This window comes from Phyllobates terribilis, unplaced genomic scaffold (assembly GCF_046119375.1).
Source record: "Phyllobates terribilis strain yellow unplaced genomic scaffold, ASM4611937v1 Scaffold_2__4_contigs__length_985480577, whole genome shotgun sequence".
NCBI classification, from domain to species: domain Eukaryota; kingdom Metazoa; phylum Chordata; class Amphibia; order Anura; family Dendrobatidae; genus Phyllobates; species Phyllobates terribilis.
This window is the reverse complement of record NW_027362762.1, coordinates 529,127,914-529,142,627: the sequence shown is the minus strand read 5'-3', so window position 1 is coordinate 529,142,627 and position 14,714 is coordinate 529,127,914. Positions and strand designations below refer to the sequence as shown.

The window sequence follows — 14,714 nt, the reverse complement described above, 5'->3', positions numbered from 1 at the left end:
TGAATTCTATCTTTCCTTTCTTTCAGCAAACCAGTAAGTCTAGCTAAGTCTGCTTTGCCAGTGCGGCATGAAAACGCTTGCACAGGAGCCACTAGGGAACACACCAAGATCTTGGATCAACCCAAGTTACTACAAGATGAGGCAGCCTTAACATTTTTGCACAATTATGGTTCTCGAGGTATGAAAATGGACCTTCTGCATGCTTTTGCCATATTGGGTTTCTTCTTACGTGATCTTTCTTAATTATCCTTTTTTTTGCAGCAAGACTGCACCTGTAATTATAGTTTTTATAGGCATTAACGTGTTGTAAGTCTGAAAGTCCAAATTCCATTATAAAAAGTAATAAATATAGGAGAACAATGTATAATGTATAGATTCATTTTTCCTTAGGGGAACCACGTGTTGGATCTGTGACAGAATCAAGCAGTCTACTAGGAGGCTCTCCACGAAGAAATAATGGTAGGAAAGGATCACCATACCACACAGGACAATTACACCCAGCAGTACGTGTGGCAGATCTACTTCAACACATTAACCAGATGAAAGTGGCAGAGGGTTATGGGTTCAAACAGGAATATGAGGTAACAGCTCTGTCCTTGTCCTTTGAATTCATTTTATCTAACACTTTGTTCAATGTAACTCTGGTAATATAAAGAATGATAAGCATAGTATTACCGTAATTTTCAAACTATAAGACGCACCGGACCTTAAGACGCACCTAGTTTTAGAGGTGGAAAATAGAAAAAAAAATTAAGCAAAAAATGTTGTCATGATGCACTGTTAAGGGGGAGGGAGTCTGCGGCTGACTCTGTTATAGAGGTAATGTCCCCCAATTCTGTTAATATCCCCCATCCTGGTATATATGACCCCCTCATCCTTTCATACATGGCCCTCATCCCCATCCTGATATGCATGGCACCCTACAGGCACCCCAAGTCCCCATTCTGGTATGCATGGCACCCCCTGATCCCCATCCTGGTATGCAAGGCACCCCTCATCCTGGTATGCATAACAATCCTCATCTTGGTATGCATGGCACCCCTCATCCTGGTATGCATGGCACCCCTCATCCTTCATCCAAATATGCATGGCACCACTCATCCTGGTATGCATGGCACCCCTCATTCCTCTTCCTGGTATGTATGGCATTCTTCATCCCTCTTCCTGGTATGTATGGCACCCCCCATCCCTCATCCTGGTATGCATGGCACCCCTCATCCTGGTATGCATGGCCCCCTTATCCCTCTTCCTGGTATGTATGGCACCCTTCATCCCTCATCCTGGTATGTATGGAATTCTTCATCCCTCTTCCTGGTATGCATGGCACCCCTTATCCATCTTCCTGGTATGCATGACACCCCTCATCCTTCTTCCTGGTATGCTTGGCACCTCTCATCCCTCATCCTGGTATGTATTGCCCCGCCTCATTCCTCTTCCTGATATGTATGGCACCCCTCATCCCTCTTCCTGGTATGCATGGCACCCCTCATCCCTCTTCCTGGTATGCATGGCACCCCTCATCTTGGTATGTATGGCCCCCCCTCATCCCTCTTCCTGGTATGCATGGCACCCCTCTTCCTGGTATGCATGGCACCCCTCATCCAAGAATGCATGGCAACCCTCATTGGTATGCATGACCCCCCTCATCCTTCATCCTTGTATGTATGGCATTCTTCATCCCTCTTCCTGGTATGTATGGCCCCCCTCATCCCTCATCCTGGTATGCATGGCACCCCTCATCCCTCTTCCTGTTATGCTTGGCACCCCCTGATCCCCATTACGCTGCACACAAAAAAAAACAATTATAGTCACCTCCTCTCTGCTCCAGCGCTGCATCCCGCTCTGCTGCCGACACTGATCTAACTGCGTGAGCCGCGCATGGCGTCGCTGCCATGCGCCTTCACACTGTGAGATGCTGTGCCGGAATAGTTCCTGCTCCCCACGCCGGGATTATGGATGTGGGGAGCAGTGACCATTCACTCACCTGAAAATAGCGCACACTGTACCCGCAGCGCGGCTCCTGCTGCGGCCGGCGGTCACGTGTGCCCGCTATAAAAGAGCATGAATATTCACTACAACCCATGGGAGTGAGTTGTAGTGAATATTCATGGTCTTTAATAGCGGGCACACATGACTGCCGAGCACAGCAGGAGCCGCGCTGCGGGTACAGTGTGCGCGCTATTAAGGAAAATGAATATTTACTGATGCCCATGGGCGTGGGGAGCAAGGAATATTCATTTTCTTTAGTAGCGGACACAGTGTAGGCTGCAGCAGGCGGCTGCTGCCTCCTGTGCCCCACTCATCCCCCACTGCCGCTCCCCCCACAACCACCACCACCCACAGCCATAGTATACATATATATTCGGAGTATAAGAATTTTGGAGGAAAAAAGTGCATTTTCTTTTTCGTGTGTATACACTTTTTTGCTTTTTCCTTTTTTTGCGCTTTGCACAGAATGATGAAATTTCAGGGGGATCATTATCCATGTTTTTCACAGTATGGAAAAACACAATATCTGTTTTGGTCATATTATGCTCAGGAGAATGTGCCTTGTACGTTTGTGCATGTGATAAGTGAATCATGCTGGTGTGAAATAGTCTTCAAACGTTTGTACAGTGATTTGTTTTCCTTATGTTGCATTTTCTAAGACATGTGTGAGACAAAGCTTCATTCTCCATCCATTTTTGATTCAAACTGTGTTCTTTCTGCATTAGAGTTTTTTTGATTGGGATGTGTCTAAGAAGAAGGACAAAAGCAAAGGAAGACAAGACCCACCACCAAATTGTAAGTGACTCTTTACGACCTCTGCCTTGTCATACACATATGGACATACAGTTTCTGAATGGACAATTATTTGTTACATATCTTATAGTTCTGCTTTCAGATGAGCGGCACCGTGTTAGACTCCATCCTCTACAAGCAGAGTGCAGTTCCGAGGAGATCAATGCCAATTACATTGATGTGAGTAGAAGACATATATGACATAGCTTATCCTAAGTACTTATCGTGATGGTGAGCGTTAACGTAAGAGATTAATACACCTAGAAATTAATGCATAGTATAGTGAAATAGAGCAACATATATCGGTACAAGGCACGGCTGTTTATATTATTGTGGCATTGTGCCTAAATAAACATAGAAGGGAGGGCCCTAGAATTAATTGGAGGCACCTATAATTTGTTGGACCCTCACTGATCACATATTGAAGGCCATGATTGCTGTACATATATATATATACAGTATATATATATATACCTGGAGATCTGCCAAAATTAATGGTCTCATGGAGCCTCTGAACTTTCCCCTAATGGCAGATGATTGGGGAAGGATCATATTTGGCCCTTTTTTTTTTGCTCAGTTACTGCTAGATATGTCCAGGAGAATTACTCTCCCTTTTCCTATTGAAATAAACATGCATGTTTATGAGGTGGCCAGTGTTTTTAATGAGTATGGCTAATTATATGATAAAGGAGAACAGAATGGCTGGAATTTGCTTCCTATTTAAAGAGTATCTGTCAGTTTTGATTTGTTTCATAAGTACACATGGGAATTATACATATTATAATATCATGTATTAGCTTGTAATTAGTGTTGAGCATTCCGATACTGAAATATCGGGTATCGGCCGATATTCGCGGTATCGGAATTCCGATACTTAATTCCGATACTTTTACAATATCGAATACCGGAATCGGAAGTTCCCATAATGCCTGCGCTCTGCCGTTTCTCTGAAGGATGACAAGCTGGATGGCAGCGCTCAGCTGCGATCCAGCCTGTCATCAGAATGCCATCCCAGCGTGGGAGAATTCTCCTGATTGTTTAAAAGCCGGCGGGCGGTAAAAAGCCGCCGGCTTTTAAACAATCACACAACCCCATACTGCTTCCCCGCAGCCTCCCACCCCGATCCTCCGCTCCCCTCGCCACCTCCCATCCCGATCGTAAGTTAGGACCGGGCGGGGAGCGCAGCACCAAGGAGCGGGGAGCACAGCACCAAGGAGCGGGGAGCGAAGAACCCGGGCGGGGAAGCCGGCAGTGAAAAGACTTCACCGCCGGCTTTCCCGTTCTGTGCTGCGCTTTCCCGCCGGTTATTTCAAATGAACAGCTGCGGTATCAGGTGATGCCGATCAGCTGTTCATTTGAAGTAGCCGCGGTGCCCTCAGAGGGTTCATGTGAGTTCATGCTTGACTGCATTGCATGAACTCACATGAACTTTCCCACGGTCGCACAGGTCAGCCTCACCTCCCAGACCCGTCATGATTGGTGTGTGTGGGTGTCTGTGCGATGTGTGCGGGTGTGCGCGGTGTCTGTGCGATGTCTGCGGGTGTGTGCGGTGTCTGTGCGATGTCTGCGGGTGTGTGCGGTGTCTGTGCGGGTGTGCGCGGTGCCTGTGCGATGTGCGCGGGTGTGCACGGTGTCTGTGTGATGTGTGCGGGTGTGTGCGGTGTCTGTGCGATGTCTGCGGGTGTATGCGGGTGTGCGCGGTGCCTGTGCGATGTGCGCGGGTGTGCACGGTGTCTGTGCGATGTGCGCGGTGTCTGTGCGAGTGTGCGTGGTGTCTGTGCGAGTGTGCGCGGTGTCTGCGCGGTGTCTGTGCGCGGTGTCTGTGCACGGTGTCTGTGCGAGTGTGCGCGGTGTCTGTGCGGATGTGCGCGGTGTCTGTGCGATGTGCGCGGTGTCTGTGCGATGTGCACGGTGTCTGTGCGATGTGCGCGGGTGTGTGCGTGCAGGCAGACATAGGCCGATGTGACACTACTACTCCCATCGGCCTATGTCTGTCCCCGGTCCACTCGTGCCAGCAGGATCAGCTTGATGAGAGCAGTAGTTCCCATCAGCCTGATCCTGCTATTTAAATTGCCCTACTGTGTCCCCAATAAATTTTAAATACATGTCATTGGTGGCCAGTGGTTACCTACAATAAATTAGTTCATACATTACCTGTCCCCGCCGATCGCCACCTAAAATAAAGTAAAAAATAAAAAACTACACCTATACTCACCTAGACACCTAATTCCCCGAAGCCATCGATCTCCTGTAATAAAATATAAAATAATAAACCACAACCTTATCCTTACCCCTCCGTAGTAGTCCACGAGTGTCCCACGAAGATCTCCAGTTCAGAGAGGCCACATAGAATGTGACCGCTCTGAACCGCTGCCGCCGCTAGAATGACGGGGCCGTAAAGCAGCCCCGTCATTGCATAAGCGGGTTCACCGGAGTTCAGGCAGCGCTGCTCCGGTCAACTCCTTTACGGCCCTGCTGTATCGTGAGAAATTCCCACGGTACAGCAGTGCCGTAAAGGGGGTCTCCGGAGCTGCGCTGACTGAATGCACTCCGGTGACCTCAGTCAGTGGCTCCCGCTGCCGGGAGCGGACGTGTTCCCGGCAGCGTGAGCTTACAGCAGCCATGCACAGCTGTCACCATCTCCAGATGTGACAGCTGTGCATGGGAGATCAGCGCAGGAACGTGGACAGGTAACTATTTTTTTCTAGTAAACTAAGAATTTAATAAAATTGTGTGTTTTATTTCAAATAAATTATTTTTTTCTGGGTGTAGTGTGTTTTTTCTTTTTAACACTTTGTAGGTTAGTAATGGGGGTGTCTTATAGACGCCCATCATTACTAACCTGGGCTTCATGGCAGCTGGCGCTGACATGAACCCCAGCCCTATTACCCCCTGCCACCGCACCAGGGCAGCGTGGAAGAGCGAGGCTAAGTGCCAGAATTGGCGCATCCTATGGATGCGCCATTTCTGGGGCGGCTGACGGCTGGTGTTTCTAGCCTGGGAGGGGGCCAATATTCATGGCACCCTTCCTGGGCTATTAATATCAGCCCCCAGCTGTCTGCCTAGCCTTTGCTAGCTATTAAAATAGGGGGGACCCCACGTCATTTTTTGGGGGGGGGGTTCCCCATTTTAATAGCTAGTAAAGGCTAGGTATTCAGCTGGGGGCTGATATTAGTAGTCTGGGAAGCTCTGTGGGTATTACCCACTTCCCAGGCTTCAAACATCTTCCCCAGCCGTCTGCTTAACCTCCACTAGAGACTAAAATTAAGGGGAACCCCACGCCAATTTTTTTTTTAAATAAATCCTTTATTTTAACACTAAATGACATTTGAGGAGTTAATAAAGATGCAGTCCCTAAATTATTATTTATTTTTTAATTAATTTTTCCCAAAAATTTTGACGTGGGCTTTGCTATATTTTTGTATGCCAGCCAGGTACAGCATCCAGCTTCTATGAACGCGCCATTTTCCGGGGTGGCTGCGGACTGCAATTTGTAGCGGGGGCCCAGAAAGCTTGGGTCTCCCTGCGCTGCAGATTCCAGCCCCCAGCTGCCTAGTTGTACCTGGCTGGACACAAAAATAGGGCGAAGCTCCACGTATTTTTTTTTTTAATTATTTCATGAAATTCATGAAATAATAAAGAAAAAAAGGGCTTCCCTATATTGTTGTGTCCGGCCAGGTACAAATAGGCAGCTGGTGGTTGGGGGCAGCCCGTTCCTGCCTGCTGTACCTGGCTGGACACAAATATAGTGCAAAGCCCCACGTCAATTTTTTTTAAATTATTTCAGGAAATTCATGAAATAATTAAAAAAAAATTGATGTGGGGCTGCGTCCTATATTTGTGTCCAGCCAGGTACAGCAGGCAGGAACGGGCTGCCCCCAACCACCAGCTGCCTATTTGTACCTGGCCGGACACAGCAATATAGGGAAGCCCTTTTTTTAAAAAATTATTTCATGAAATAATTTTAAAAAAATTGACGTGGCGCTTCGCACTATATTTGGGTCCAGCCAGGTACAGCAGGCAGGAACGGGCTGCCCCCAACCACGAGCTGCCTATTTGTACCTGGCCGGACACAACAATATAGGGAAGCCCTTTTTTTCTTAATTATTTCATGAATTTCATGAAATAATTTAAAAAAAAAATACGTGGGTCTTCGCCCTATTTTTGTGTCCAGCCAGGTACAGCAGGCAGGAACGGGCTGCCCCCAACCACCAGCTGCCTATTTGTACCTGGCCGGACACAACAATATAGGGAAGCCCTTTTTTTCTTAATTATTTCATGAATTTCATGAAATAATTAAAAAAAAAAATACGTGGGTCTTCGCCCTATTTTTGTGTCCAGCCAGGTACAGCAGGCAGGAACGGGCTGCCCCCAACCACCAGCTGCCTATTTGTACCTGGTTGGACACAACAATATAGGGAAGCCCTTTTTTTCTTAATTATTTCATGAATTTCATGAAATAATTTAAAAAAAAAATACGTGGGGCTTCGCCCTATTTTTGTGTCCAGCCAGGTACAACTAGGCAGCTGGGGGCTGGAATCTGCAGCGCAGGGAGACCCAAGCTTTCTGGGCCCCACCCGCTCCAAATTGCAGTCCGCAGCCGCCCCGGAAAATGGCGCGTTCATAGAAGCGCCATCTTCTGGCGCTGTACCCAACTCATCCAGGGCCCTGGTGCGGTGGCTCACTGGGTAATAAAGGGGTTAAGGCCAGCTTGGCATTATCAGCTGGCCCTAAGCCCGAAATTCATGGGGTCACGCCAATATTAGACATGACCACCATGAATTTCTAGTAAAGTATTTAAAAAAAACACAACACCCAGAATAAAGTCCTTTAATTGAAATAAAGACACAATTCTTTATTGTTCTAAATTAAACTATACTTACCATCACGCTCATTCCAGCTGAAGCCAACGATCTCCTGAAATAAAAGAAAAATAATAAACCAACCTCATCCTTACCTTTCCATGGATCCCACGACAGCTTCAGCTCTGCTACATCGAGATGACAGGCTGGACCGCAGCAGAACGCTGCCATCCAGCCTGTCATCCCGCAGACACTGAGAAGCGCAGGCATGCTTGCGCTCCTCAGTGTCTCTCTGTGACGGCATAAAGATGAGCCGAGTTCATGTCCAATGAACTCAGCTCACCTCATGCACGTCACTGACAGCGTGGGAAAATTCTCCTGCACTCAGCGCTTCAGCGTGAGAATTCTCCCACGCTGTCAGTGACGTACATGAAGTGAGCTGAGTTCATTGGACATGAGCTCACCTCATGCACGTCACTGACAGCGTGGGGAAATTCTCACGCTGAAGCGCTGAGTGCAGGAGAATTTTCCCACGCTGTCAGTGACGTGCATGAGGTGAGGTCATGTCCAATGAACTCGGCTCACCTCATGCACGTCACTGACAGCGTGGGAAAATTCTCCTGCACTCAGCGCTTCAGCGTGAGAATTCTCCCACGCTGTCAGTGACGTGCATGAGGTGAGCCGAGTTCATTGTCGGCTCATCTGGATGCCGTCACAGAGAGACACTGAGGAGCGCAAGCATGCCTGCGCTTCTCAGTGTCTGCGGGATGACAGGCTGGATGACAGCGTTCTGCTGCGGTCCAGCCTGTCATCTCGATGTAGCAGAGCTGGAGCCGTCGTGGGAACCATGGAAAGGTAAGGATGAGGTTGCTTTATTATTTTTCTTTTATTGCAGGAGATCGTTGGCTTCAGCTGGAATGGGCGTGACGGTAAGTATGGTTTAATTTAGAACAATAAAGAATTGTGTGTTTATTTCAATTAAAGGACTTTATTCTGGGTGTTTGTGTTTTTTTTTTAACTTTCACTATGGGGTTAGTAATGGGGGTGTCTTATAGACGCCTCTCCATTACTAACCTGGGCTTGATGTCAGCTGGCATTATAAGCTGACATCAACCCCAGCCCTATTACCCCACTGCCACCGCTACAGGGCAGTGGGAAGAGCGAGGCTAAGTGCCAGAATTGGCGCATCCTATGGATGCGCCATTTCTGGGGCGGCTGACGGCTGGTGTTTCTAGCCTGGGAGGGGGCCAATATTCATGGTACCCTTCCTGGGCTATTAATATCAGCCCCCAGCTGTCTGCCTAGCCTTTGCTAGCTATTAAAATAGGGGGGACCCCACGTCATTTTTTTGGGGGGGTCCCCCATTTTAATAGCTAGTAAAGGCTAGGTATTCAGCTGGGGGCTGATATTAGTAGCCTGGGAAGCTCCGTGGGTATTACCCCCTTCCCAGGCTTCAAACATCTGCCCCAGCTGTCTGCTTAACCTCCGCTAGAGACTAAAATTAAGGGGAACCCCACGCCAATTTTTTTTAAAATAAATCCTTTACACTAAATGACAAGTACAGTAATCAACACTATCACTGTACTTCATATATATGTGACTGACATGTTTCTATCTATCTAATCTATGTATGATTCTCTATTCCTTCTATTCTAAATTGTCGGGTACAGATGCTGAATTGCCGGCCGGCTTTCTTAAAGAGACGGTGCATGAAAACACTATTATTTTTTTATATAAATCCTTTACACTAAATGACAAGTACAGTAACCAACACTGTCACTGTACTTCATATATATGTGACTGACATGTTTCTATCTATCTAATCTATGTGTGAAGCTCTATTCTGTCTGTTATAAATTGTCGGGTACCGGTGCTGAATTGCCGGCCGGCTTTTTTAAAGAGACGGTGCATGAAAACACTATTATTTTTTTATATAAATCCTTTACACTAAATGACAAGTACAGTAACCAACACTGTCACTGTACTTCATATATATGTGACTGACATGTTTCTATCTATCTAATCTATGTGTGAAGCTCTATTCTGTCTGTTATAAATTGTCGGGTACTGGTGCTGAATTGCCGGCCGGCTTTTTTAAAGAGACGGTGCATGAAAACACTATTATTTTTTTATATAAATCCTTTACACTAAATGACAAGTACAGTAACCAACACTGTCACTGTACTTCATATATATGTGACTGACATGTTTCTATCTATCTAATCTATGTGTGAAGCTCTATTCTGTCTGTTATAAATTGTCGGGTACAGATGCTGAATTGCCGGCCGGCTTTTTTAAAGAGACGGTGCATGAAAACACTATTATTTTTTTAAATAAATCCTTTACACTAAATGACAAGTACAGTAAGCAACACTGTCACTGTACTTCATATATATGTGACTGACATGTTTCTATCTATCTAATCTATGTGTGAAGCTCTATTCTTTCTGTTGTAAATTGTCGGGTACCGGTGTATGCGCTGATGAATTGCCGGCTTTTCGCATACATTCTACATTATTCTTAGTTGTTTTACTTCATGTAGAATTAACCTACAAGGAAAGAAAGGGTTTATTTTCATTCCGATATTAGTGTCCCATTGACTTGCATTGGTTTCCGGTATCGGAATCGGCGATATCCGATACTTTTTGAGTATCGGTCCGATCCAATCCGATACGATATTTCCTGATATCGGAAGGTATCGCTCAACACTACTTGTAATGTATCTTATTGGAGAAATCTATTTCGTTCACCTCTTTGACTGATCTTTCACTTTTAATTCATTCAGTTTTTTGCATTACTGAGATAGGAGATGACTTATGCTGCTCATAAGATTCTATGGAGAGGGGGGGGGCAGCGAGGAGCTACAGGCAGACACAGACATTCTGCTGCAAGTTCTCCTGCAACGCTAGTTACAGGGGTTGTTCTTCCCTCCGAACATTTTTTTTTAAAATTTCATTGAATATATTTGGGGCTAAAAATAATTTTTGCAATTTAGTTTTATTAAAAATGTAGCAAAATTTTACTTTTACAGATTCTATTTCCCTGCCCATTCAAGCCTTTAAGGAAAATTCTCTATTCAATTCTTAAATAGTAACTGTTTTAATTTTTCTTTTATAAATCAAAAGTCAAGATAAGATACTTTGTAAAATATCTTCACTGGTAAAATTCTGTCGTCAGTGAATACAGAGAGACAGATGCAGACACAGATATGCTGCTTCAAACCCACCTGAAAGCAAAGTGACACCTTAGGTTTTATTGTTTGCTAAGTGTTTGTCCTGTGGTGTAAAAATGGAATCTGGCATCAGTGCTCATATATAAACCTTTCCTAAGTGTGTGAAAACAAATGGTTGTTTCCCCTTAAGCACCAATTAGGTAAGAATCGTGTTTGCTTTGCACTAGGGCCATTGGTAGGTACCTGGGGCACCATGGGTCTCTGGAGAGAATGTATCAACTATGGGATTTTAAATCGTTCAGCCAGATAGTGATATCATATTTTTTTTCCTAATCAATTTTTATTTGCACATAAATATTGGAGTTGCCACCTTGCCTTGGCATTTAATAGCATTTAGAGATATACTTTACAGCAGCCACATGGACTATGGAAAGCAGTAGACTTGATCTGTCTCATTGACTTTCACAGGAAAGTTTTCTAGGCATGCTTTGATCTTTCCAGAGGTCAATGTGCACGGAGGAAGAGGTAGTGAGCTGTGTCCGTCACCTGATGTGATTGGTGATGTGGGTTTTTGTAATTCTACCTGTGATGGTAATGAGATGACTACTGAAAGTCCACTTTTACAGAAGAGGAAGTATAATTATTATTATCATGCTTTGCTTATATAGCGCCATCGTATTCCGAAGCACTTTAGAGACATTATCATCACTGTCCCCATCGGGACTCACAATCTAGATTCCCTATCAGTATGTCTTTGGAGTGTGGGAGAAAACCCCTTGCAGATGTTGTCCTTGGTGGGATTTGAACCTAAGACCCCAGCTCAGTGCTAACCACTGAGCCCCCTAATATTAGGCTTATTGGACAGTGTGATAATGCTAAGATTTCAGAAATTTTATTAATCTGCAAAGTGGTAGAAAAAAAAATATATATTTTAACAATGTTTGAAAACTAACCATTTTCTCTAATTAACTCTGATATATACGGCTCAAATCTGTCTACATTTCTGCCTTCAGTTAAGGATTAAATTACGATGGGTGCCTATATGGAGGTGGGTGGGGTGCCACAATGAAACAGAAGCAGAGAGACACAAAAGGAAAATTCTGTAGCTTTTAGTGAAGATGCTTAAAAATTGCTAAAAAAAAAGAATGAAAGTATAGTTACACGTAAAAACTTGATTTATAAATTTGATTATTTTCTGATGACAAAGTCCTTTTAAACGGTGCGGCTACAATTAAATATTGCCCAAAAACATTAGTATGTTCCTGTGTTTCCGAATTCTAAAAAGGCTACTGCTTTGCATAATATTGCCCATAATGGCCACAAAAAGCAATATCAAAAAGAGAACAACAATATTTGTCATAATGCATGCAAGACGTTGATCATAAAGAAATACTATTATCAGCATTTTTAAACACTTTTTGTATTGCATCTTTCCCATAATTTGAGGAGAATGGAGAGTCTTCAGAGTGTTTTCCTTTTGCCAATACTTCCTGATAACAGAACAAGATGTTCTTGTGTCTTAATCTTACTTGCCTACTTTTGAAAATCATAGTATAGTGGTCCCTGAAAAAAAATTCTAAATGGTTAATGCTTTTCATATAGAAACGTAGATTCTTATGATGTGTATAGTGTATGAATGCTGTGCTATTAATGTGGGTAATTATATGCTGGCAAAATTGATGTTGTAAAGGGCTTATTGGCTCATTCTAAACCACTTAGCTATGTCCAATAACTCTTATACTTGTACACACAACCTTTTGGGCCAAAGGGCGCTGTGGATCTTTATGACTCTTTGACTATAAAATGATCATTGTTCTTTGCCAAAGTACAATAGTTGCAGCTGCTTTGTTATTATTGTCTGCCAGCACATTTAATTGAGAGTTTATTTTACATTCTTTTTGACACTTTGGAATTCTGTATCTTGAACGCAGATGTAATATAGTTTAAATATTTTTTAATGTACCTGCATCCAAGCCAAAATGGCACCATGTATAACAATCTCACAAAGCCAGACGTGGAATGTATTCTGTATCAAATGGATTGAATGTGAGTTCCAGAATGACTTTAGCTAATGAGTTGGCTCAGTAGTTAAGAGGACTGTTTATAAAACTGTAAAGCCAAGCCTCTCACTGGAAATTCTGATTTTAATCCCAGTGTTATGTAAAGTGAATTACTTTGTATATATGCAACGTAGGTTCCAAATGTTAGCTTGTAAGCTTCATTGCTATTCCATAGTGAGTGGAACACCCTATAGGTATAGCTCCTGTGAGAAGGCTGAAGTCACAGCTGCAGTTTTTGGTGCAGGCATAGTTTGGAAAAGAAAGAGAGAATTATATAGTTTTCCTTTTTAGACCAAACCTGGCTGTGGCTAAAGAACAGTGCATCAGAAACTGCATAAAAGCTGAATATGTGAATTAAGTCTTTAAGAGAAATAAACAAAAATCTGTTAGCAGGTAATAAAATAGACTAAATACCACTTATAATGCTTATAATGTGACAATTATAAAGTAGTGTAAGTGAATTGCACGCAGCTGTTGTTTACAAGTAAACGGGTTGTGCTGTTAATTGTTATCACTCAATAGTCGCAGAGATTAATAAAATAGCAAACCGAGCTTTTACTCACCCTACTCCTCCGGGTCCAGCTCTGTCTTTTCACTGCTGCTCCAGTCTTTGTTGATTGACTGCTGCAGTGAAGTCATGTCTACAGTGCTCTTAACCCCTGCAGCCAGTCACTGAGCTCAGCGGTTCTGTCATTGTATGTGGCATAAGCCATTGATCTCAGTGATTGGCTGCTGTGCTTTAGACGTGATGTCAACACTGCAGCCGATGATCTAAGACAAGAGCAGCGGTGGAAAGGCAGTGTGTGACCCAGTGATTGTGAGAAAAAGCTCAGTTTGCTATTTTACATGTGTCTGAGCCTGTTCATTAATAAGTTAAATTATGACATCCCCTTTAAAGTTAAATATATGGGTTATTTTCTTTATATTCCAATAAAACTTTAAAGATATCTTTAAAGTAGCACATTCAGATATAAAGCTTTAAAGTAATAAACTAAATGTTAACTTTTTGCAAAAATGTTTTGATTTTTTATTTGCTTACAGGGTTAGTATGTTATGTTATTTCCCAGTAATAATAATAATTTTGCAAATAAAATATTTTCTTTCCTCCACTTACTGAATAATTGATATTTTTCCATTTTGTTGAAACAGTCATTATACAAATATGATAGTAGGTTCCATTACCATATGGGTTGTCGCATTTAAATTCAGCAGCAAATGACTCCCAATTTTAACATGGCTATTGCTATGGTGGGCTGACAAAATGAGAGTTGGTTGTCAGTTGTCAGATAGCTAATATGGTGACAAATATTGTTGCCACTCTTGCAAAGATGGTTATTGTCAATCACATGTCAAAATTTATAATGACTTGTTTCCTTGATATATGCCAAGGACCTTAGACAGTTCAGGGACCAAAGCACTAAGTTCCTTAAGTATTTCTGATACTATCATGTCCGATCGCCAGTTTTATGACAGCACACAGCCATTCTTCTGCTGTAACAGCAAAAGAAAAAAGACAGTTCAATACCCGTTTGTTGGTCACATGAATGCTGGGGTTGGTGTCACTTGGAGAATCATTTGAAGAATCATTTGTGATCCTGTGCTGTAATGTCAGTATTATCTCTTTTGTTTCCTCCCCTGCCCAGAAGATTTGGTATGATCAGACCATGTTCCTGCACGGTCAGACACAGCCATTACACAGTACACAGCAGGGGCACATTTATAAGATTATCTCAGCACAGGAACATTTTATTTAAACACATGCAATTGTGGAACTTATTATTATTCCAAGATCTGTTGATTAAAATGAACTTTTTTTCTTGCAAAAATGCCTTTAATTATAACTGAAGGATTTAAACTGGGTGAGGAGCAGTCATCAAACTCTTCTGCAAAGGTGAGGTC

The 14,714-nt window shown here is 43.4% G+C and overlaps 1 protein-coding gene across 6 annotated transcripts in view; it reads left to right on the top strand.

Annotated features, from left to right (window-relative positions):
* Positions 1-14,714, top strand: part of PTPRU (protein tyrosine phosphatase receptor type U) — a 157,126-nt gene that overhangs the window by 117,548 nt on the left and 24,864 nt on the right. For 3 of the 6 annotated variants that reach the window (XM_073666048.1, XM_073666040.1, XM_073666022.1), the window contains 4 exons: positions 27-178; positions 391-581; positions 2,715-2,784; positions 2,885-2,961. In XM_073666048.1, the coding sequence (XP_073522149.1) occupies positions 27-178; positions 391-581; positions 2,715-2,784; positions 2,885-2,961 (490 nt within the window). Of the gene's footprint in view, positions 1-26; positions 179-390; positions 582-2,714; positions 2,785-2,872; positions 2,962-14,714 lie in introns of all 6 variants that reach the window. The other 3 variants (XM_073666031.1, XM_073666023.1, XM_073666021.1) reach the window with 1 other exon arrangement.